The sequence below is a fragment of the Nelumbo nucifera genome, chromosome 3 (genome assembly GCF_055504915.1).
Source record: "Nelumbo nucifera cultivar China Antique chromosome 3, China Antique-T2T, whole genome shotgun sequence".
NCBI classification, from domain to species: Eukaryota; Viridiplantae; Streptophyta; class Magnoliopsida; order Proteales; family Nelumbonaceae; genus Nelumbo; species Nelumbo nucifera.
In genome coordinates this window covers 32510840-32533518 of record NC_142651.1, presented here as the reverse complement: position 1 = coordinate 32533518, position 22679 = coordinate 32510840, and the positions used below count along the sequence as shown (strand labels likewise).

At 45.3% G+C, this 22679-nt stretch overlaps 2 protein-coding genes across 2 annotated transcripts; both read left to right on the top strand.

The window, feature by feature from the left end:
- The first annotated feature begins 705 nt into the window (after window positions 1–705).
- On the top strand, window positions 706–1931 carry LOC104591690 (MLP-like protein 31). Its single transcript, XM_010250661.3, has 2 exons — window positions 706–1155; window positions 1305–1931. The coding sequence occupies exons 1-2, from the start codon at window positions 969–971 to the stop codon at window positions 1574–1576; spliced, it is 459 nt and encodes a 152-aa protein (XP_010248963.1). The 5' UTR covers window positions 706–968; the 3' UTR covers window positions 1577–1931.
- Window positions 1932–19740: 17809 nt separating this feature from the next.
- Window positions 19741–21539, top strand: LOC104591682 (protein ASPARTIC PROTEASE IN GUARD CELL 2-like). Its single transcript, XM_010250649.3, has one exon. The coding sequence runs from the start codon at window positions 19869–19871 to the stop codon at window positions 21294–21296; it is 1428 nt and encodes a 475-aa protein (XP_010248951.1). The 5' UTR covers window positions 19741–19868; the 3' UTR covers window positions 21297–21539.
- The last annotated feature ends 1140 nt before the right edge of the window (window positions 21540–22679 follow it).

Genomic DNA, 22679 nt, shown 5'->3' with positions numbered 1-22679 from the left:
ACAGGTCAATGGGTTGACGGTTCGATGATGTCCATTAAGCATTACCATACGTGTTATGTCATTCGAGCACGTGACTTATACAACCTGAAAACGAAACCATTCTGACCACCGGTTTTTGAGTCAACAGTTTGAATTTTCAATTCGAACGGATGACCCATTCTGATAATAAAAACTAAAAAAATAAAAAAAAAAAACCAAAAACCATTGAACGGATCAATGGGTCGTTGACCGATTTAACGATTTTTGGCTATGGACCGAGATTAGGATAAAACAGAACCAATTACCTAGATGGCCAATTAAAAAAATAAAAAACAGCCAAAAACCATTAAATCGGTCAATGACACATTGACCGATTCAACAATTTTTGGCCAAAAACCGATTCAATACTGTTAGTAGTTGAATACATTTATAATAATGCTTATGTATATGTTAATTTAATATGATTTCGACCCCCCTCCGCTAGTAAAATATTAAATGTCTATTTACAAACACTGTTAGTAGTTGAATACATTTATAATAATGCTTATGTATATGTTAATTTAATATAATTTTTTATTGGAAAATGATTGTTGCATGTGGAATACCATTTGACCAAATAGGATTTGATCCTCAAAAGACCATGCTCACACCGTTTCTTATGCAGTCTCTTACGGCCTTACATTATGAATATCTCCCTATGAAAAAAAAGTATTACATGTATGAAAATATTCCCAATGCACGACTGTAAAAGACTATGAACAACTGAACATAGTCTCACTGAATCGGATATCATAATGAATTTGCCTTGGGGCTTCTAAAATGGAAAGGTGCAATGAAATTCAGCAATCTTCAAATTTCTATATATACACCCGCCTAAGTTTGGGTTTTGGGGTATCAAACATTGGAAGTGTTCTTTCTTTCTCCAGCTTCTTCGTTCTCTCTGCTAGCTAGTTGTATTTTGAAACTTGATTTGCATATCATTTGAAAAGATGGCTCAAACCAGTAAGCTCGAATCAGAAATAGAGATCAAGTCTCCTGCAAGAGAGTATTTTAAGCATTTCTTGGATCACACTATCCATTTTCACAAGGTCACCCCTCATGATTCACGTCGAGTACATATACTTGAAGGAGATGGGAAGAGTGTGGGCTCTATCACAAGCTGGAATTATCTTTCAGGTACGTAATGAATCTATATCTCCATGCATGCATGCACTAGCTAGCTATATTTAACATCTTAAAAGACAAAAATTCTTCTAGCTAGCTAACAAACCCATATATATATTCTGATGGATGGATGGATGGATGGAATTGTTCTTCAAACACAGATGATGGAAAGGTTTTGAGTGCAAAAGCTGAATTAGAAGCCTTGGATGAAGAAAACATGTCCCTCACATTGAGGTTCTTTCAAGGAGATATTGCACAGCTGTACAAATACTATAAGCTGAATGTACAAGTAATTGAAAACAAGGAGAAGAGCTTCGTCAAATGTTGCATTGAATATGAGAAGGTTGATGAAGGTGTGGCTGATTCAAATATGTATATGGATGCTGCATGCAGACTCGTTAATTGGATGGATTCCTACGCTCTCCAAGCTTAATTTAATGCTGATGGTGGGTTGATTGCTACTGCTTTATATGTTAATGTTAGCTGCCTGATCTATATATGTATGTATCCATCTTTAATTGCAATTAGATTTGGATTATACAGTTGGGATATTGTTCTCTGGGTCTCTAGTACTCTATGTTTGTGGGTGGAACTAGATAGAGTTATGTTGATTTCTGGGTCTCTAGTTACGTTGTTGGTGATTGTTGTACCACCACCGTGGAGCAGTTGTCCTCTTGCTGCTTGTTCATCTCTCAATTTGTATGTTTTATTCTTTCTAAGAACTTGTGTACCTGCTGGTTTATGAAATTGGATGGTATTTTGTTGCTCTTGGTAATTGACTCTTTCATTAGATGTTTCGTGGGAAATTCAAATAAACATATATGCGTGATTAAGCATATCACTCTTTAAGATTTTATTTAATTTAATAATCAACTTGGTGTCATTATTATATATATATATATATAAAGACTTAATATTAATTTATAACAAAGCCCTAAAAATCTCAAACTTCGTTAAAAATGCAGCTGAACCCATCTCTTGAACCAGCAAGTATAAAGTCAAACGAATCCAAAATAGCAAAAGTGATCCAATCCGATTTAATTCATTAAAATTTTGAATTAGATATCCGATAATACGTTTGAATTCGAATTCTCATGCTTTTGAAAATCCAACACATCTTTATCGAATTCGGATCAATCAGAGTTTTTTAATGGATCAGATCGGATATGCCTTTACCTAATCCGATCCGATCCCTCTGCAGCCCGCAGCCTACTCTTACCATCTAAAAAGTTCGGCTTCATGATATGCAATTAGTTCATGCAGTCCAACCTCCTAGAATTTATTAGGAGCATAATTTCAACTTGAAAATTGAAACATTATTACCCCAATCCATCTTAGTCTTAAATCTTAATGACGCTGCTAATATAGACCCCCGCCCACATCGGGTTCGGGAACTGGCGTGACGGTCTAAAATAGTAGGTGCGGTGGTTCTAAATTCTCTCCCGCGTAAAGGCGATCGGCTTTCTGTTCAATAATACAAAAGTTTTTGACGAAGAAGCTTGAAGAGGGAGAATCATTGTTCGAATAGGGAATGAGAATGAAATTTAGGGTTATAAGTGGTGTGCGACTCCAAACCAGCATTGACCTTTGTTCATTGTTCGCTTGAGAAGGGGGAGGATTTCTTTCGATTTGGAGATATACAAGCCAACATCGACCCTTTTATTCGAGCAAGAGAAGAGAAGGTAATGCTATATAAACCCTTCATGGTTTAATAATTGTATTTTGGAAGTAAGAGATCAACAAGGGGTTATCCCTAACACAGATTACAAATTTCCTTTGGTTCAATACTTGTAGTTTTGAGACACTTGTAATGCTAGTAAGTGTGCATGTGGCAATTTTTTACGATGATGATACTAAATAAAATATTTTTAATTTTTATATAATTTTTTAATAATTTTATATCAATAAACATAATTCTTATTTGTCACACTTGATTTTGTTTAATATAACAAATATACGATATTGGAGAAATGCCCAAATGTTTGCTACAACTTTCTTTGTATTTTTATATTTTTGTATGTTTTCATATTTTTTTAATTTTTTATATTATTTAATTATGACATCAATAGTTGATGTATTTAACCCAAAAGGTTGAATTGTTGACTCACCATCAAATAGGAAAAGAACTCAAATTTTTTGTTGGTTTTAAGTTTGTATTTTATTTCTCATTAATAAAAACAATTATTCTTTGCCACACTTATCTTTATTTAATATGGTTAATTAATATAAAATATTAGAGATATGCCAAAATATTTTCTACATAATTTATATATTTTTTTACATTTTTTATACTTTTATCTTTTTTTTATTAATTATTTATAACTTCTCAGGTTGACACATTTGACCTAAAAGGTTAAATTGTTGATTTACCACCAAATAGAAAAACAACTTCACTTTTGGGTTAATTTTAAATTCTGTATTTTATTTCTGATGATGCACAATCTGGCCGGTCTTAGCTGTTGATGATCTTGCCTCTGAAATGTGTAACAGGGACCTGAAATGGGAGAAGAGAATCTCCGGGGAGAACCCGGCGTACAGGCTCCGAAGCTCAAGTTAGAATCCTTCAAAGGCAAGAATAACCAGATAGCGCAAGAGTTAGCATACCTCCTCCCTGGGGAGGGTAGAAGCCTTTTATAACCACCTCGCGTATTCACTTCCAGGCCTCCGTCAGGTCGGGCATGATTACTTCTGAACTCCTGCCAGTTCGGGTGTCACTTCCTCTGGTCGGACAGAACCGCCACTGTTCCTTCTGTCGGAGCCGTCTCTGCGGCCAGTGACGACGGTTGCAGGTGGCGGTGGCAGGAAGCCGTTTGAAATGCTGCTGTCAGGCGTCAGATCCCAAATCAGTCAGGTACGCCGTCCTTGGGTAAGGACGCCCTTGGCATCGGGTATGTCTGGCGGGCCTGGTGTTTTGGAAGTGGTGTTGGAGTGGCGAGCGAGGTGCCTTGAGTCCGGTTTGGAGTGTTCCGAGCTGCCACGGGTCAGCTTTGTGAGGCTTGGGGCCCAGTATAGTTCGTGCTCTTTGCAGGGAGCTCGGGTTCTCAGGAGGGAGCTCGCTCTTAATAGCGAGCTCGGAATCCCAGTAGGGAGTTTGTTCTTAATAGGGAGCTCGGATTTAGGGAGCTCGGGTTCTTTAGGGAGCTCGGGCTCCTAGTACCGAGCTCGAACTTCAGGAGCTCAGGTTTTTAGGGAGCTCGGGTTCTTTAGGGAGCTCGGGCTCCTAGTACCGAGCTCGGACTTCGGGAGCTCAAGTTTTAGGGAGCTCGGACCTTCGACTGGGAGCTCGCTCTTTATCAAGGAGCTCGGACAAAGTACAGCGGTCTGGAGTTCGGGCTCGGTAGTGAGTTTGGACTTGCTTCCGATGTTCGCTTTGGGTGCTCTACTATCCCGAACTTCTTGCCTTTGCCGCGTGTCGGGCGATCGCGAGGTCGGGCCAAATTTCCCTTCATCAATTGCCCCCCACTCCCTGCGACGATGGTTCCATCTTGGCGCGGGGAGTTTGCAAGGTAGCAGGAGGGTTTTTGGTCCGTGCTGAGCGCGCTTGCTCTAATTTGATTTTCAAAAAAGGGCGCGCGTTTGGGAGTCGTGACGGCGATGGTTCGGGAGTTGCGCTGCAGACGCTTTTATTGCGAGGAGACGTGCGCCGTTACTCCGTCAGTTTCGGGAAGACGCGTGCCGGCACCTGTCCTCTGACAAGATGTGCGCGACGTTCCGTCAGTTTCGGAAAGACGTGCGCCGATTGGTCTTCGAAGACGTGCGGCTTAGCACGGCTGTGGGCCGTTGGATTGGCTTCGATCTGGGCCGTCGCTTTCCGTACGCAGTGGATATAAATAGTGCGCGGGGGGGCCCGTCCTTGCTATTGTTGTATATTTCGAGCTCGCGCCTTAAGTTTCAGCTCGCGTCCAGGCTTTTCAGCTCGCGTCCCAGGGCTTCTTGCTTGTTCGAGTTCTCGCGGTCTGCTTCAGTCTTCTTCCCGGGTGAGTGTTCTCTTGGAATCCCGTTCCGTTCCACGATGTCCGATTTGGAGGGTTCAAACTGTTCAAGCGGGTCTGATGTGGGTTCTACGAACCAGTTTGCGTCCCACGGTAGTTCAAGTGAGCCCGATGTAGGTCCTGAGGAAGGGGTCGGGCCTACCACCCGAGGTGCTTCGGGTAGGTCGGCATCCACCTCCCGCCGTGGCCGGGTTGTAGATCAGTTCGGCCCTTCGACTATGACGCTTGAGGAACTTCAAACCCTCGTAGACTACTATAGTTTGCCCAGCGAGTATGGTTATTTTATCCCTACGGGGAGCTTTCCTTGGGAACACGGTCCTGATGAGATGGTGATTTTCCGGGAACAGCTCGCCGCGGGGTTGCGACTGCCCTTTCACCCTCTTCTTGTCGAGGTCCTAAACCACTTTGGTGTGACAGTTGGCCAACTTCACCCGAACTCTATTAGGAACTTAGTGGGTACGATCTCTTTATTTTGTGACGAGAACTTCCCTCTGGAGATTTTTTCTTCTATCTTAATGTTGAAAAAGCAAGTGGGTCCCCTTCCTGGGTGTAGGCGGGCATACTACCTGTCCCCTCGCCCTGGCTTCAAGCTCTTACACGGACTCCCCAATAAGGTCCCGGCATGGAAGCGGGACTATTTCGGAGTGCGAAGTGCGACGGGGTGGCCGTTTCAGACCGGCTGGGGGGTGGCCGCTCCTGATTCCGGCATCACACTTGATGAGGAGACGGCGGAGGGCCTCCGGCAAAGGGCGCGGCTTGGGCTGGATTGCCAGTGGTATCTGACGGAGGCCAAGCTTATTGCTGCGGGCCTGAGCTCGGGTAGGTTCTTTCCCTAGTGATCTTGTCTTGTTCTTCGCTTACGTCTTGCTGATGCCGACCTCCTTTTCGCAGGTACAATGGATTCTCGAGGGTTACGAGGTGCGCACTTGTTCGAGGGGATGAAGAGGAGAAAGCGGGTGGCCAAGCGAGCTCGCACCGAGCCATCCCGAGCTGCGGAGCCCGAGGTGCCGGACTGTCCGGCAGAGGAGCCCGAGATGGTTCCTCCTATGCAGGGGATGGCGGGGGCTCCTTATGCTGAAACCACACACACGGGGGCTCCTGCTTATTCCAAGTCCGCTCATATGCGAGCAGGGCCGTCGGGCTCGGAGGCCCCGGGGGACTTCAGGAGCGTGCTGTCGCCTGTGCATGCTCTTCAACGGAGTAAGGAGGCGATGTTTCCTGAGGAAGTTGCGGCGTGGACCGAGCTCCCTCTGCACCAAGTGGCCTGCCGTGCCGTTACTCATGCCATGGTGGTAAGTGATCCTTTCTTTAGAGCTTGGCTTCTATTTTTTTCATTCGTTTCTCTGATCTCGTTTTCCTTTGATAGGTGAACTCCTCCATTCACGCCTTGGGGAACCAGGTGGAGAAATGCTCGCGGCAGGCGCGAGCTGCCGAGGAGGCTGCTCGGACTGTCGAGGAGAATGCTCGTGCTGCAGATGCTGCTGCTCGCCGTGCGCGGTCTAGGCAGGCGAGGTCTCAGAGGGATGCCGAGGCCATGGGAGTGGTGGTGCAGCGCATGGCGGAAATGAAGCTAGACCTGGAGCACCGGGTCGAGTATCTTCAGGAGGATATCAGGGAGAGGACTCAGATCTTTTCTCAAGGGATCAAAGACGCGAAGAAGAAGGCTGTCAGCGATTACATTGCTTCGCCGGATTTCGATGACTTGATGGTAGACTCGTACAGGAGGGGTTTCAAGCTAAGTCGGTGGATGATCCGGAATACGTACCCCGACCTCAATACCAGCGCCATATCCACTTCGCGCATCACTCTGGAGATGGCTAATGCTGCGGATGCCGAACCAGACTCCGAGGGGGAGGCAGATCCTTCGGGCATTGTCGGAGAGGCTTCTGATAACGATGAAGTAGCCCCGGGCTTGTGAAATGAAATGAAATGTACACATCTGTTTTGAAATGAAATGTCTTTTTGTTCATGTACTGGTGTCTTCGAGCTATATATATATATATATATATATATATATATATATATATATATATATATATTTTTTGGCGAACTGACCATTTCGGTCTGTCAGTTCGTTTTATGAAATGACTTCGGCGTAGTTGCTTTGGTGGCCTATAGATAGTACCTTCTCAAGTTGACAACGTTCCATGCTCGGGGTACTTGTTTCCCTTCTAGGGTTCCGAGCTCGTACGCTCCCCCACCGAGTGTTTTCATTACTCTGTAGGGTCCTTCCCAGTTCGGTCCAAGTTCCCTACGCCGGGTTCGGGCACCATGACCTTACGGAGAACCAGGTCGCCGACGCGGAAGTTCCTCTTTTTTAATCGCGTGTTGTAGTACCGAGCTACCTTTTGTTGGTAAGCCGCGGTTCGGATGTGCGCGAGGTCTCTCACTTCGTCCAGTAGGTCGAGGTTGGTGCGCAACTCGCCCTCGTTTGTCCGTTCGTCGTACGCTTCCAGTTGTAACGTAGGCACTTCGATTTCCGCCGGGATCACTGCTTCGGTGCCATAGGTGAGGTTAAAGGGGGTCTCGCCCATGGCGGTCTTTTCCGTGGTTCGGTGTGCCCATAAAACATTTGGTAGTTCGTCTACCCATAAACCTTTGGCTCGGTCCAATCGCGCTTTTAGTCCGCGGAGGATGGCTCTGTTCATTACTTCTGTTTGGCCATTTGCTTGCGGGTGTGCGACCGATGTGAAGTTCTGACTAATTCCCATATTTCGGCACCATTCTTGGAACTTGATGTCTTTAAACTGTTTTCCATTGTCGGAGATCAGTACCTGAGGTAGCCCGAAGCGACATACGATGTTTTTCCAAAAGAAGTTTTGTATGTTTCGGGCCGTAACTATTGCCAGGGGTTCGGCTTCTATCCACTTCGTGAAATAATCTACTGCCACCACTAGGAATTTTCTCCCGCCTGTCGCTGGTGGGAATGGCCCCAGGAGGTCGATGCCCCATTGGGCGAAGGGCCATGGACTGGTGAGGTATTTGAGGTCGGCAGCGGGCTGATGGTGGATATTGGCATGCTTCTGACATTTGTCGCATTTTCTGACGAGCTCGATTGCCTCTGTCTTCATCGTTGGCCAGTAGTATCCTTGTCGAAGTGCCTTTTGGGTGAGGGCTCTGCCCCCCAGGTGTCCGCCACACAAGCCTTCGTGGAAGTCGCGGAATACCAGCTCGGCTTCGGCTGGGCGCAAGCATCGCAGATAGGGGAGCGTGTAGGATCATCGGTACAACCGTTCGTCTATCATGACGTATTTGGCTGCCTGGCGCTGCACCCTCTTGGCTGTGTTGCGGTCCGCGGGGAGGGTTCCATCTAACAGGAAGCTCGCGAGTGGGTCGATCCAGCTCGGCTCCGCTTCGGTGACGGGAGCGACCTCTCTTGCCCCACCGAGAATGCTGGGCCGAGGCAAGTCTTCTACGTACACGGTTCTCCTGGCGTTGTGGCTCGTGCTAGCCAGTCGGGACAGGGCGTCGGCCTCAGCGTTCTCTGACCTCGGGATTTGCTTGATGAAGTGTGATTGGAAGTTGAGCAGAGCTTCCTTTACTTTTGCCAAGTATGCAATCATAGTGAGTTCGCGTGCTTCGTACTCGCCTGTAACTTGGTTGACCACGAGTTGGGAATCACTGCAGATAACCACGTGCTTTGCCCCGACCTTTAAAGCTAGGTTTAGCCCGGCTATCAGTGCCTCGTACTCTGCCTCGTTGTTGGATGTCGCGAACTCAAAGCGTAGTGCGTACTCCAGTTTTGTTCCGCCCGGGCCGCGTAGCACTATTCCAGCCCCGCTGCCTTGTTGGTTCGAGGAGCCATCTACGTGAAGGATCCAGGGCTCCTCCTCCCAGTTCGCCCGTGGTCTAACCAGGAGGGACGCCACACTGGCTGCTACTTCACGGGGTTCGGAATCGTTTGGCTTGGGAGCTCCGAGTTCGCCCAAACTGGGGATCTCGGGCTCGACCGGCTCAGGGGCTTCGAGGCTAAATGTGCATTCTACGATAAAATCTGCCAAGGCTTGGGCCTTGATGGCAGTTCTTGGCTTGTACTGGAGATCATACTCGCTGAGCTCGATGGACCACTTCGTCAGCCGGCCGGAAACCTCGGGTTTGAGTAAGACTTGCCTCAGAGGTTTGTCGGTCAGGACGATGACGGTGTGGGCCTGGAAGTACGGGCGGAGTTTCCGTGCTGCTATCACCAGAGCATACGCTAGCTTTTCTATTTGCGGGTACCTTGTCTCTGCTCCCTGCAAGATATTACTAACATAATATATGGGTCGTTGGACCCGGTCTGCCTCCTTTACTAGTACCGAACTGACCACCTCGTCGCTGGCCGAAAGGTATAGCTCCAAGACTTCGCCTTCCTCGGGCCGAGCTAAGGTTGGTACTTTGGCGAGGTAGCCTTTTAGCTCGTCAAACGCGAGCTGACAGTCTTGGGTCCATTCGAACCCTTTGCCTTTGATCGCTTTGAAGAAGGGTAGGCAGCGGTCTGCCGATTTGGACATGAAGCGGCTTAGGGCGGCTATGCGGCCGTTCAGCCTTTGGACTTCTTTTATTTTCTGAGGTGGTCTCATATCTAGGATGGCTTGTATTTTGTCTGGGTTGGCCTCGATGCCACGTCGATTGACAACGTAGCCCAGGAACTTGCCCGAGGTGACACCGAAGACGCATTTGTTGGGGTTTAATTTCATGTTATACTGACGCAGGATTTGGAAGACAGAATCTAAGTCTTGTATTAATTCTTGCGAAAACTGTGTTTTGACGATCATGTCGTCTACATAGCACTCTATCTTTGTGCCGATCAGGGGCCGAAACAGCCTATTTACAAGTCTTTGGAAGGTCGCCCCGGCGTTTTTTAACCCGAAGGGCATAACCTTGTAACAGTATATACCGAATTCGGTTATGAAGCTGGTTTTTTCCTCGTCGGACTGGTCCATCCGGATTTGGTTGTAGCCTAAGTAGGCATCCAGGAAACTTAGCAATTCGTGTCCCGAGGTCGCGTCCACTAGACGGTCGATCCTAGGAAGGGGGAAGCAGTCTTTCGGGCAAGCTCGGTTCAGGTCGGTGTAGTCGACGCACATGCGCCACTTGCCGTTCGCCTTTTTCACCAGCACAGGGTTGGCCACCCAGCTCGGGTAATGGACTTCCCTTATGAAGTCTGCCGCGAGGAACTTTTCGACTTCCTCGTCGACCGCTTTCCAGCGCTCCGGGGCTAAGTTCCGTTTCTTCTGTCTAACGGGTCTGACTAAAGGGTCAGTGTTAAGTTTGTGAGTTATAAGACTAGGGTCAATACCGGGCATTTCGGCCGCGGACCATGCAAAAATATCTAAATTTTGGAGTAAAAAACTTACCAGTTCGGCCTGTAGGGGTTCCTTGACAGAAGCACCAATCTGAAGTGCACGAGATGGGTCCGTAGGTAAGGTCGGGATCGCGACTGTCTCTTCTGTCGGCGAGGCTCGTTCTTCGCCTTGCTCCGTCGGCCGCTCCAGGTCGAGGTCGCCGGCCGGCTTGGACTTGCCCTTTAGGGCGGCGACGTAGCACTTACGGGACTCGAGCTGGTCGCCCCGCACTACCCCCACACCGAAGTCCGTAGGGAACTTCATTGCCAAATAATAGGTAGAGACCACCGCCCGCAGGATATGCGTGATTGGCCGTCCTATTATGGCATTGTATGGGGAGGGGGTTGCGACCACCAGAAAATCGTGGTTGAGTCTGACCGCACAAGGCCACGTGCCGACTTCCACGGACACCGTTATCTTTCCAAGGGGCCTGACTTCCTCCCCGCTGAAGCCCACCAGGGGGGTGCTCGCAGGTTTTAGTTCGCTCCTTGGCAGTTGTAGCCGATCAAATGCCGATTTGAATAGGATGTCCGCCGAGCTGCCTGAATCTACGAGTACGCGCCTAACTTCGAAGTCGCTGATCCTGAGTTTAATGACGAGTGCGTCATCGTGAGGGTAGCGAACTCCTCGCGCGTCGTCTTCTGTGAAGAGGATCGGCTCCTCGGTCTTCGGCCTCTTCGGGGGGTTCTGCTCCTCGAGGGCCGCTTCGCGAACCGAGGTCCGAGCTGCCGCTGATGTGCACCCCGCCACCACTGAACCTCCCACAATTACATGGATGGTTCCCCGAACTGGCCTTTCTGCCGGAGGCTGTCGCGGCATCGGTTCGGCAGGCCTGCTGCTAGTCTCCGGGGCGTCTTTTAAGTGTTCGCCCGGCTGATCCGCTTTATTGCTATTATTGTTGTGCTGTACAAAGTTTCTTAAGTATCCGCGACGGATGAGCCCCTCTATCTCGTCTCGGAGGTTATTACATAGCTCGGTGTTGTGACCGTGGTCCCTATGGAAACTACAATACAAATTCTTGTTTCTTTCGTTTGGATTTCCCTTTAGGCGAGGTGGCCATTTCACGAAGGGGGCGTCCTTGATCGTCATTAGGATCTCGGTCCGCCTTGTGTTCAGTGGCGTGTAATCCGTCTGAGCTGGCAGGGGAGCTTGGAATGACTGGTTCGGTTTCGGGTCCCGGGCCGGGTTTTTCCGGTCGGCCGAGCTAGAGGGCTCGCCGTCCCTCTTTCTTTTCTCGTTTCCGCCCTCGGTTCTTTGGTTGATTTCCTCCTCCGTCCTCATGAACTTGTCCGCGAGCTTGAGGAACTTGGCCACGGTCGCGGGCTGGTTAGCTACCATGTGCCACTTGAATTCCTTGTGCGCCACCCCTCTTTTTGCTGCGGCAAGTTGTACCGCGGGGTCTAACCGGGGTATCTGTAAGCATGCCTCGTTAAATCGTTTGATGTAGCCCCGTATGGGTTCTCCTTCCCTTTGGACCACTCCAAAGATGCTTTCCTCTGCTCTGGGGCACCGTTTGCTGGTAACAAAGTGTGCAGTGAAGACCTGCACGAACTGAGCCCAACACTTTATCGATCCGGGGGCCAGGTTCCTGTACCAAGTGCGGGCTACCCCCTTGAGGGTGGTAGTGAAGGCCACGCACATGCATGATTCGCTGGCCCTAGCGAGGTGCATTTGGGACTGGAAAGCGTCCACGTGATCGTTGGGGTCGAAGGATCCGTCGTACTTGTCTAGGGGCGGGAGCTTGAAATCTCTAGGCAAGGGGACTGCCAGGAGTTCTAGGGCGAGGGGGGAAGGAACTGAGAGAATCAGGGCGATTCCTACCTCGTCCGAGCTCGTCTCGCCTTTGCCTCTGAGCTCGGATAAGACGCGGGTGGCGGTTCGCCGAATTCGACGGCGTCTTCGCTGCTGAGTGGGCCTTGTGCTGGCGCTGCTGGCCTCCGTGTTGCCGAGCTCGATGGGTTCGGAGTTCTGGTAGTCCGCTGCTGCCAGTGCGCCGAATCGGTTTCCCACCAGTGGGGACTCCGGTTTTGAGACCCGAGGTACTGACCTCGCGGGCGAGGTTCCTGATCCGCCTACAAGCCGCGAGGCAGGGATGACCTTTCTTTCTCTCCGGCCTGGGGACGAGGCCTGGCTGTTTGGGGGATTCTGGGGCCTGGAGGCCTTTCCTTGGTGAAGGCGCCCATCCTGCGGGGAGGCCTTTACTGGCTTCGGGGCAGGGTGGCAAGGTGGAAGCAGTGGTTGGTTCGGTGTCAGTTGGGGAAACTGCTGCTGATAGTGGTATTGGGATAGGTTGTGCAACACTTGGTGTTGGTGAAGCTGGTGTTGCTGGAACTGCTGCATCTGGGCTTGCATTGCCCGCATGCATTGCATTAAGTCGTCCAACCGATTTTGGCTAGCTGCCAGGGGGACGGCGGTCGGTTCAGTGAAGGTAGTCTCGATGGGAAGAGGGAAGGAGATGTTTGCGGAGGGCAGGCTTACAGGTGCCACTGCTTGTGGCGTAGTCAGATTGGGGATTCCATCCACCGTGAGGGGGATGGTGAACTGCCCCACACACACCACGGGAACTTGGAGCTGTTCCCCGGTGGTGTTTGTCTCTGTGCCGCGTCCGGCGTTGCTAGATGAGGCCATAAGTAATGAGTTTTTCAGAGAAGAAGGAAAGGGTATGAAAGTTTTGGAGGGAGGCTTTTTGAAGCGTTTTCCCACAAACGGCGCCAATTGATGATGCACAATCTGGCCGGTCTTAGCTGTTGATGATCTTGCCTCTGAAATGTGTAACAGGGACCTGAAATGGGAGAAGAGAAGCTCCGGGGAGAACCCGGCGTACGGGCTCCGAAGCTCAAGTTAGAATCCTTCAAAGGCAAGAATAACCAGATAGCGCGAGAGTTAGCATACCTCCTCCCTGGGGAGGGTAGAAGCCTTTTATAACCACCTCGCGTATTCACTTCCAGGCCTCCGTCAGGTCGGGCATGATTACTTCTGAACTCCTGCCAGTTCGGGTGTCACTTCCTCTGGTCGGACAGAACCGCCACTGTTCCTTCTGTCGGAGCCGTCTCTGCGGCCAGTGACGACGGTTGCAGATGGCGGTGGCAGGAAGCCGTTTGAAATGCGGCTATCAGGCGTCAGATCCCAAATCAGTCAGGTACGCCGCCCTTGGGTAAGGACGTCCTTGGCATCGGGTACGTCTGGCGGGCCTGGTGTTTTGGAAGTGGTGTTGGAGTGGCGAGCGAGGTGCCTTGAGTCCGGTTTGGAGTGTTCCGAGCTGCCACGGGTCAGCTCGGGTCAGCTTTGTGAGGCTTGGGGCCCAGTATAGTTCGTGCTCTTTGCAGGGAGCTCGGGTTCTCAGGAGGGAGCTCGCTCTTAATAGCGAGCTCGGAATCCCAGTAGGAAGTTTGTTCTTAATAGGGAGCTCGGATTTAGGGAGCTCGGGTTCTTTAGGGAGCTCGGGCTCCTAGTACCGAGCTCGGACTTCGGGAGCTCAGGTTTTTAGGGAGCTCGGGTTCTTTAGGGAGCTCGGGCTCCTAGTACCGAGCTCGGACTTCGGGAGCTCAGGTTTTAGGGAGCTCGGACCTTCGACTGGGAGCTCGCTCTTTATCAAGGAGCTCGGACTAAGTACAGCGGTCTGGAGTTCGGGCTCGGTAGTGAGTTTGGACTTGCTTCCGATGTTCGCTTTGGGTGCTCTAATGTCCCGAACTGCTTGCCTTTGCCGCGTGTAGGGCGATCGCGAGGTCGGGCCAAATTTCCCTTCATCAATTTCCATCACCAATAAAATTTTAAAAACAAGTATTCTTTATTGCGCTTAATTTTTAATATAATTAATATAAAATATTAGAGATGTGTCTAAATGTTTTCCATAGAGTTTCTATATTTTTTTCATTTTTTTAAATTTTATCTTTTATTAATTATGTGTGTGTATATATTTTTAGAATATAATTCCAGTTATTGTGGGGGAATTTATATTTCAGAATGTGTACAAGGATCCAATTAGGAAAGTGTGCTGAGTTTTCGTTTAGCTTTGCAGGCTTTTGTTTTTATTTTGTTTTAACATGTTTTCATTTAAAATGGGAGCAAGCTAAAATTTGTAAAATGGTAGATTCCAATCTTTGAATTCAAATTTGTACCCTGTTACAACCAGATACGTTTGGTAAAATTACAAAGCTCTTCAATGCAAAATCAATCAAACTATGTTTGGATTTTCATGAACCATTGCATCTTATTACCACCAAATATAACCTCGGATACAGGGCTTACACCCTAGTCGTGTAATTGTATCTTTTGGAAGCCAGCCTCCCTCCCACTTAATAGAGGCCTTTGGCTGATCACACTCTTCAGCCCCAACCGGAAGGAGTCCGGTGCTGTGGTGAAGATGCCATGGCCTTTGAAATGTCTTAAAGTCCCGTTTGGTTCGTGGGAATAGGGGTTTGCAATCGGAATCGGAATAGGCAATTTCAATTTCAACTGTTTTGAATTAGAATGACACTTCCCCCATTTGAGAGAATGGCCATTCCCTGTTCCTTCTTTGGGATGAAATCTCATTCTTGCTGATTTTAATTTGCATTCTCATTTTTGTTTGAATCAAACAGACTATGGGAGTAGACCATTATGATTCCAATTCAAAAGGATTTTGATTCCGATTCCGGCTGCAAACCAAACAGACCCTAAGCAATGACACCTAAAGTCTTGCTCGTATAGTTGTTTTATGTGTGAATAGATACAAAACACATTAAAATTAATACACATTACATTTCCATGAGTTTCTTTAGACTCTATTTATTTGCAGCATGGTTTTTAAAACCAAATTGGACAAGGAACCATTCTAGGGTCCAGTTCCGAGGTCGAATCGTCCAACCGTTCGAACCAAATGGATGCTCATTTTGACAAAATAATAAAAATAATAAAAAGTAAAAATGGCTAAAAACCATTGTCCTAGTCAATGGTTCGACCGCCTGGGTCAGCGGTTCGTTGACCAAATCAACAGTTTTTGGCCAAAAAGCAGTTCTGGGCTGAAATGGATGACTGGCTCCCAGTTTTTCCGCTCTGGTTTTGAAAACATTGGTTTGCAGCCGGGGAGTACAAATGCAAATATATAGAATGTAAAACCTTATATTTTGTCTGTATTTGTACCAAACATATTTGTATTTGTACTCCTTCCAAACTAAGCCTAGGACCAAATAACCCTCCTACCTCTATTCTCTTTTATATAAGGTGCAGACCACATTATTTTAGTTACTATTTCGTGCAAAGTAAGCCTTTGTCTCTGTTTTTCAGTACAATCTGAACCAGATAAAAAGCTTGAACCTGGTTCAATTTTTGTATCCATTTATTCATATGATTTGCACTCTTATCTGGTGCAAATAACACATTGCTTCCTACTTCACTCCCAAACAAATAACACTCTTGCCTCCATATTCTTTAATTTGAAGTGGAGACTTTTCAGAAGGAAATAATACCAACTCAAAAGTAAACCAGAATTTATGCACTTAGTAAATTTCCAAGGAGTTGGGATCTGCTTATCATATATATGACGCTAGCCACATCCACATCCTAACCACAAGACACTACAACCATACATGAATCATGATGCACCCAACATGCACCTATAAGGTGGTGTTGTCAGCTGATTCATAGTTTCAGAGTACTCCATTTATAATCCCATACATTCACATTTGCACCGAAAACAAATTAAGCCTGCTTGAAAGCATTTCATCAAGCAATCGTCAAGCCTTTCTAACAGGCAGGCAGGTTGAACCTCCAAACAAACATTGAAAGAAATCCTAAACTTTAAGATTGTACATGTTTGATTTGAAGGAAAAAGTAGGAAAAGATAGGAAAACCTTCACAAATCTTATATAGGACTTAATATCATGCACGATCCATCAAGCCAGAGGTGAAAAAGACCCGAACCCGACTCGGGTTAAAGAATTAAATCTCTATCCCGACCCATGGAGTGACATCCCTATTCATCCATGCATGCATTCATGTATTCATATAGATATATATTATAATTAATGTTTGCGGTTCTTTTTTTTATGACAAAATTAATATTCGTGGCTGATGCTACTGCTATTGTTTAAATAAGTGCTACTTTATTTGTGAATAATGCATCAATTATTGGTAATTCATGCATATCTCATACATTCCAACACTAATTAATATCTTTTCTTTTGTGACACTCCCACTCTGTCCCTTGTTTTTTCTATTCCATTTGCTTTTGATGCTCTTGTCGTATTAAAATGCACTAAGACAAGCATTCATTTGATAATTGCCTTGTTGCTCAATACTTTTGTTTACTTCTTCTGTCTTGTATCTTAGGTCTCCTCCCCCACTCCCTCGTATACTTCTTTGTTTATGTATTTATTGAAAGTTGAAACCACCCATTATCGAATAATTGTGGAATATGTAGTAATTCTTAGCGACATAGAAGTTGGGGGATTAGTGGAGAATGGAGACATTACACAACAGAACAATATGTTTAATTTCATCTATATATATTAATGTACATTTTAAAATATAGAGACAACACTAAACATACATTGGTGGCAGTGGTTAACTATATTCCAAGGTTAGGAGTATCATAATGTATATATATAGAGAGAGAGATAGATATATCAGCTTTCAGGGTTACTGATACATTGAATTCTTTGAGTTGAGTGAGTTTATTAAGTTGAAATACTACTAATAAAAATCTATAAAAGGGGAAAGATATGATATGGAAAGAGTTTTGATAAATGACATCTGATTTGCTACCACGTTAATTTATGATTCCAATTTATTGGTCAGTTGTTTTTCTAATATTATTCTTTTCTATATCATAGTTGAACCCATAAGAAAAATGGATTACATGCATGGGCGGTTTAGAGCGGTGGCGACAAAAAGCGTCGGCCTGAATATACTAATGGCGGCAGTTTTTAACTTGGAAAAAAAAATTTGGGGTGGCGATTTTATAAACTAGACTGACGGTTTTTATATTAAACCAGTCTTGAACTGAAGATAAACTGGTTTAGAAAACCAATAGAATGAATACAAAACCAGTTTTAAATAAAACGGGGACCACTGTTCCCCTTTGTCTTTCACGCAATCTCTTCGATTTTCAAAACAGTAGCATCCTTTTTTCGATTTTCATAATTGAGTATATCGATAGTTTGAACCTTGATTAATTAGAAACTAAATATTAGATATGGAACAGTGCTTAAGGTTAGATGGAATTAATGAAAATAATTTAGATACAAATGCATCAATATCATTAATTGCTAGCTACTAACAAACTCTAAATGCTATATTGGGTTTTGAGTTTCTTCCCCTAATTAAAATCGTAAATATCACTCACACCCAATTGTTCAAACTTTGATTAGCACTAAGAAGTAGCCGCCACTAACATGTATACAAATAAGATTTGGCAATCTCCAACTTTTTAACTAATCCTTCTGTACTCATTAAGAGAAAAAGGTGGTCTTCTTTATTGTTTAATTTTCAAGAGCATGAGTTTGTGATGCAATAAACAAAAGAAACATGCCTTTCTCTAACATAAGCCACCCATATCATATTATATTTCATTAAAGTTACCACTATATAATGTTTGATGATGCACACAAAGAGAAAACTGGGGCTCTCTCTCTCTCTCTCTTTGTGTTTTGTGAGTTTCTTTGACAGATTCGACAAATTCAACTTACCCCAGTTGAACTTTTTTGTGGGGTTTGATGGTTTTGATCAATGCCTGGTTATCCACCTCAGTGACCATACATTGAGCCAATCCATTCATCCATTTTGTGGATCCCTTTAGCATTATTTACCAAACATGATGCTGGTTTATTTTACAACACAATGGTCTAGAAAGAACAAAACCCTTTTTTTGAAATATGCCTAACGAAAAGATGCCTATATCACACCCACTGCTTGTTTGCAGAACTAACGAAAAGAAAAAAAAAAATTGCAGTGAAAAATTAAACTGGATGCAAATTTTGCACTTGATTTTCTATCCATTTGTTTGTAACTATGACTTGCACTTCTACCTCATACAAAAGTGTACCTCTTTTTTATTTGCATTCACTGGTAGTCAAAATTTTAAACCCTGAAAACCAATCGGATGCAAAATTTGCACCATCTAGTTCCTACCTCAATCCTCTCCTATAAAGTGGAGAGACCACATCATCCTGTTTCCTACCCCATTCCTAAACAACTAATCATCCTCTTATTACCTCCATTTTCTTTCATATTAGATGGGAAAACTTTATTAGTTACTTCTCACAAAGTAAAAGTGAAGCAAAATTTTCACAGCCTAGTTAACTCCAATGCATTAGTTACACTGATGCAAATGAAATTAATTATCAGTGCAAACAAACTGACGCCTAGCAAAAACACATGGGAAAATATAGGCATACACATACATACCTGCATTATTTTTTAGGAAAAAATTCACTTTAGTATCTTGAACTTTGGGGGTAGTGTCAAATTAGTATCGGAACTTTTAAACGTGTCACTTCAATACTTAAACTTTCAAAAAGTGTCAAATTGATCCCTGCTGTTAATCGACCGTTAATTATCTGTTGAGAATGTCAAAACTACCTTTCAAAAGAAAACAGTGTTCATTATCTTCTATCTTGAAACTGATGGAACCGGTTGAGGTGTTTGAGAATCTAGACTAACTAATTCACTGTCTTCTACCTTTAGATCTGAAACACATTCTTGTCTAGTTATTTCTTTGCTTTCGATTATTATTTTCCTCTATCATATTTTATGTTTTTTCTCTTTAAAAATAACTGATTCAATCTCAAGGTAGAAGGGTACTGCAGTGACACACTAACTTAACACTACCCCAAAATTTAGGGTATTAAAATGGAATTTTCCCTATTTCTTAATTTGGTAAACCAGGTATGCCTTCTTAATTAGGTAAAGAAAAGCTGAATCTTTTGGATTGATTAAAGGGAAAGATTACTTTTATCTAACATCTCAGTATCCAATATTAAACTAACTCCTACTGATAAAAATATTCAAAATGAAAAAGAACTTTTTTGAGTGGAAAAGTTTAAACTAAATTATATTTTATATGAACATTCTCTTCAGCCATTGAATCTCCACTTAAGTGGAGGAACTAATGAAAGTGTAAGAGAGTGTTTGTCTTTCCTAGGATGCAGACCAAGAGTTTGGAAAATTAAACATAACCCTTAATTAAGAAAAGAGAAATTAAGGAAGGAAAAAGAAAAGAAAATCAACAGATGACACTTCCCCCCAATCAATCAAAACTATAGTACGTATAAACTATAAAGAACAAAAACAGCCCCATCACTCAATTATTTCCCTCCAGTCCTCTCCACTCTTTTCAAGCCCAACAACTCAAATAAATCAGCCCTCAATTCAACCCCTGCTCATACAACAAGTTCTGTCTGAACCAAAACAAGAAAAAATCAAAAGAACGATGGTAGTCATAAAAGCTCTACTCATGGTAGTGGTGCTACTAGGTGGTGCTACCACCCAAGCTCTCTTCACCCTTGAGGATGTTGATTATCAACACTTGAACGTCCGAGAAACGATAGCGACCACAAAGGTCCAGCGTTCTGAGATGAAAAGTTATCAAGAATTCTTAGAAAGCAATGACAGAGGTGAAGCTGAGGGGAGGTGGAAGCTGAAGTTAGTTCACAGAGACACGATCTTTATGGGGAATTACTCCACTCACCGCCAGCGTCTCGACGAACGCATCACAAGAGATGTCAAAAGGGTCGCCAGCCTGACCCGCCGCCTGAGCGGCGGTGATGGTGCTGGCTACGAGGTGGAAGACTTCGGATCAGAGGTGATTTCAGGCATGGAGCAGGGCAGTGGAGAATACTTTGTGCGGATAGGAGTTGGGAGTCCTCCAAGGAATCAATACATGGTGCTTGATTCTGGGAGTGACATAGTCTGGGTGCAATGTCAGCCTTGTAGTCAGTGCTATCGCCAGTTGGATCCAGTTTTCGACCCTGCTGCCTCGGCCACCTTCGCAGGTGTAGCTTGCAGCTCCACCGTGTGCGGGCGCCTTGAGAACGCCGGCTGCCGTGCCGGTCGTTGCCACTACGAGGTGTCCTATGGTGATGGGTCATACACAAAAGGGACCCTTGCGCTGGAGACGCTCACCTTTGGCCGCACTGTAGTCCAGAACGTAGCCATCGGCTGTGGGCACAGGAACCGTGGCATGTTCGTTGGGGCTGCAGGGCTGTTGGGCCTTGGCGGAGGCTCAATGTCATTCGTTGGGCAGCTCGGAGGTCAGACGGGTGGTGCCTTCGGCTACTGCCTAGTGAGCCGTGGCACAGACTCATTTGGATCAGTGGCGTTCGGACGTGGAGAGATGCCAGTGGGTGCTGCATGGGTCCCACTGCTACGAAACCCACGGGCCCCAAGCTTCTACTTTGTTGGGCTTGCTGGTCTAGGAGTGGCAGGCATCCCTGTGCCACTGCCGGAGGATGTGTTTGGGCCGTCGTCGGGGTATGGAGAGGGAGGCGCCATCATAGACACGGGGACTGCAGTGACCAGGTTGCCAAGAGCAGCTTACGAGGCGTTACGTGACTCGTTTATCGCCGGAACGGCAGGCCTTCCGAGGGCATCCGGAGTCTCCATCTTTGACACATGTTACGATCTTTCGGGGTTCCAGACAGTACGAGTGCCAACAGTGTCGTTTTACTTGTCGGGTGGGCCGATACTGACACTTCCGGCGAGGAACTTTCTGATTCCGGTGGATGAAGTGGGAACGTTCTGCTTTGCCTTTGCAGCCTCAACAGGGCTTTCCATCATTGGGAACATTCAGCAAGAAGGGATCCAGATATCCATTGATGGAGCAAATGGATATGTAGGGTTCGGTCCCAGCACCTGTTAGCTAGGAATGGTAAATTTTTGAGATGGCTGGGAGTTGTGAGTAATGGTAGATGTTAGTGAAAAATTAGGGTATTAAGTGTACTGATATATATATATATATATATATATATATATATATATATATATATATATATATTTATGTTATCTTGTGTTGTGTTCTGGGTATTTAACTACTGATCAGTATTACAAAATTCGTATTATGAATCTGTCTTTGTACTCCATTAATACTGAAATTTCTGCCAAATTCTCTTGATCATGAATCTTGATTTGTTTTTTTGTGTTTGTAAATAGAACCAAATAATAAAACAATACCTCATATAATTGGGAGAAAGCTTAGAAGATGATGATTACATAATTAGCATTAGGGGTATAGACAAAAAGAGACCCACTGCAGTTCCCCATTCCTACTTTGAAGAGATGTCCACTGACCAACAACTGCCGGAGAGAGAGGAGAGAGAGAGGGGGGTGATGAGGGTAAATGTGTAAATGAAGCTGTCAGACATTCCCAAAGAAAAGAGAGGGAAAAAGGGATCAAACACGGTCAAAATTCTCAAAGGAAAAGAAATATAAAAGGTCCATTTTGGGACGTAGAGCAGTACTTTGAAGCTTGGACATGTAACATAAAGAGCACCCAATAGATCACTTTACCCCTGCCCTACTTGGTTGGGTTTTTCATTTTTGTGCATCGTTTTCAATGCTCGCTGCCCAATGCCTCGTCTGAGAAGATTGGTGGACATGTGAAGTGAAGTGAAGCCAATGGAGTTTCGGTCTACCTTCAGCGATGCCAAAGTTGGGATCGTTCGAATCATTCGAACAATCACTTTTACAGAGGAATTTGCTTTCGCATCTCTTTGAAGTTTGAAGATAGAGGTAGGACTCCGATTCTTTATCTGTTGAATTACGGTGCATGCATGATGCATGATGCACGGAAGAAGACTACATCTCCTAGTTGAAACCTTTATTTTTTTCTCTTTTGAATTGAATTGTGGTGGGATTTTTTTGGTGGGTACCTAGCTATTTGTCCAAGGAAATATTCCTCTGGGTTCATATAAAACCTTTTAGTCTTTTACTCTTTTAGAGGCCCACAAAAGGTAAAGTTTGGTGAGATGGGAAAGAGGAGGAATCCAGGAAAGTAAAGAGGTTAGTATGCTTAGGAATTAGAATATCTAGAGATGTGCACTCATCTTCTTTTGCACTTAAAACACTAAAAGCCCTAAAAATGCTTGTCAAAACACTTGGCAAATCATTAATTATCAGATATAGAGATTCAAAAAGCTTGGAGACTCTTTTTCACAATAATCCATGCTTTGTGATTAAAAGTGTCCTTAGCTTGTAATCATCATCATCATCTAATCCTGTTTCATCATACTGTTTTCCTTAGGCT

Excerpts from the sequence above, each read along its gene's own strand:
- LOC104591690 (XM_010250661.3), top strand. The coding sequence starts at position 969 with ATGGCTCAAACCAGTAAGCTCGAATCAGAAATAGAGATCAAGTCTCCT. Across the intron at positions 1,156-1,304 it reads AAGCTGGAATTATCTTTCAG|ATGATGGAAAGGTTTTGAGT; the intron begins GTACGTAATGAA and ends CTTCAAACACAG.
- LOC104591682 (XM_010250649.3), top strand. The coding sequence starts at position 19,869 with ATGGTAGTCATAAAAGCTCTACTCATGGTAGTGGTGCTACTAGGTGGT.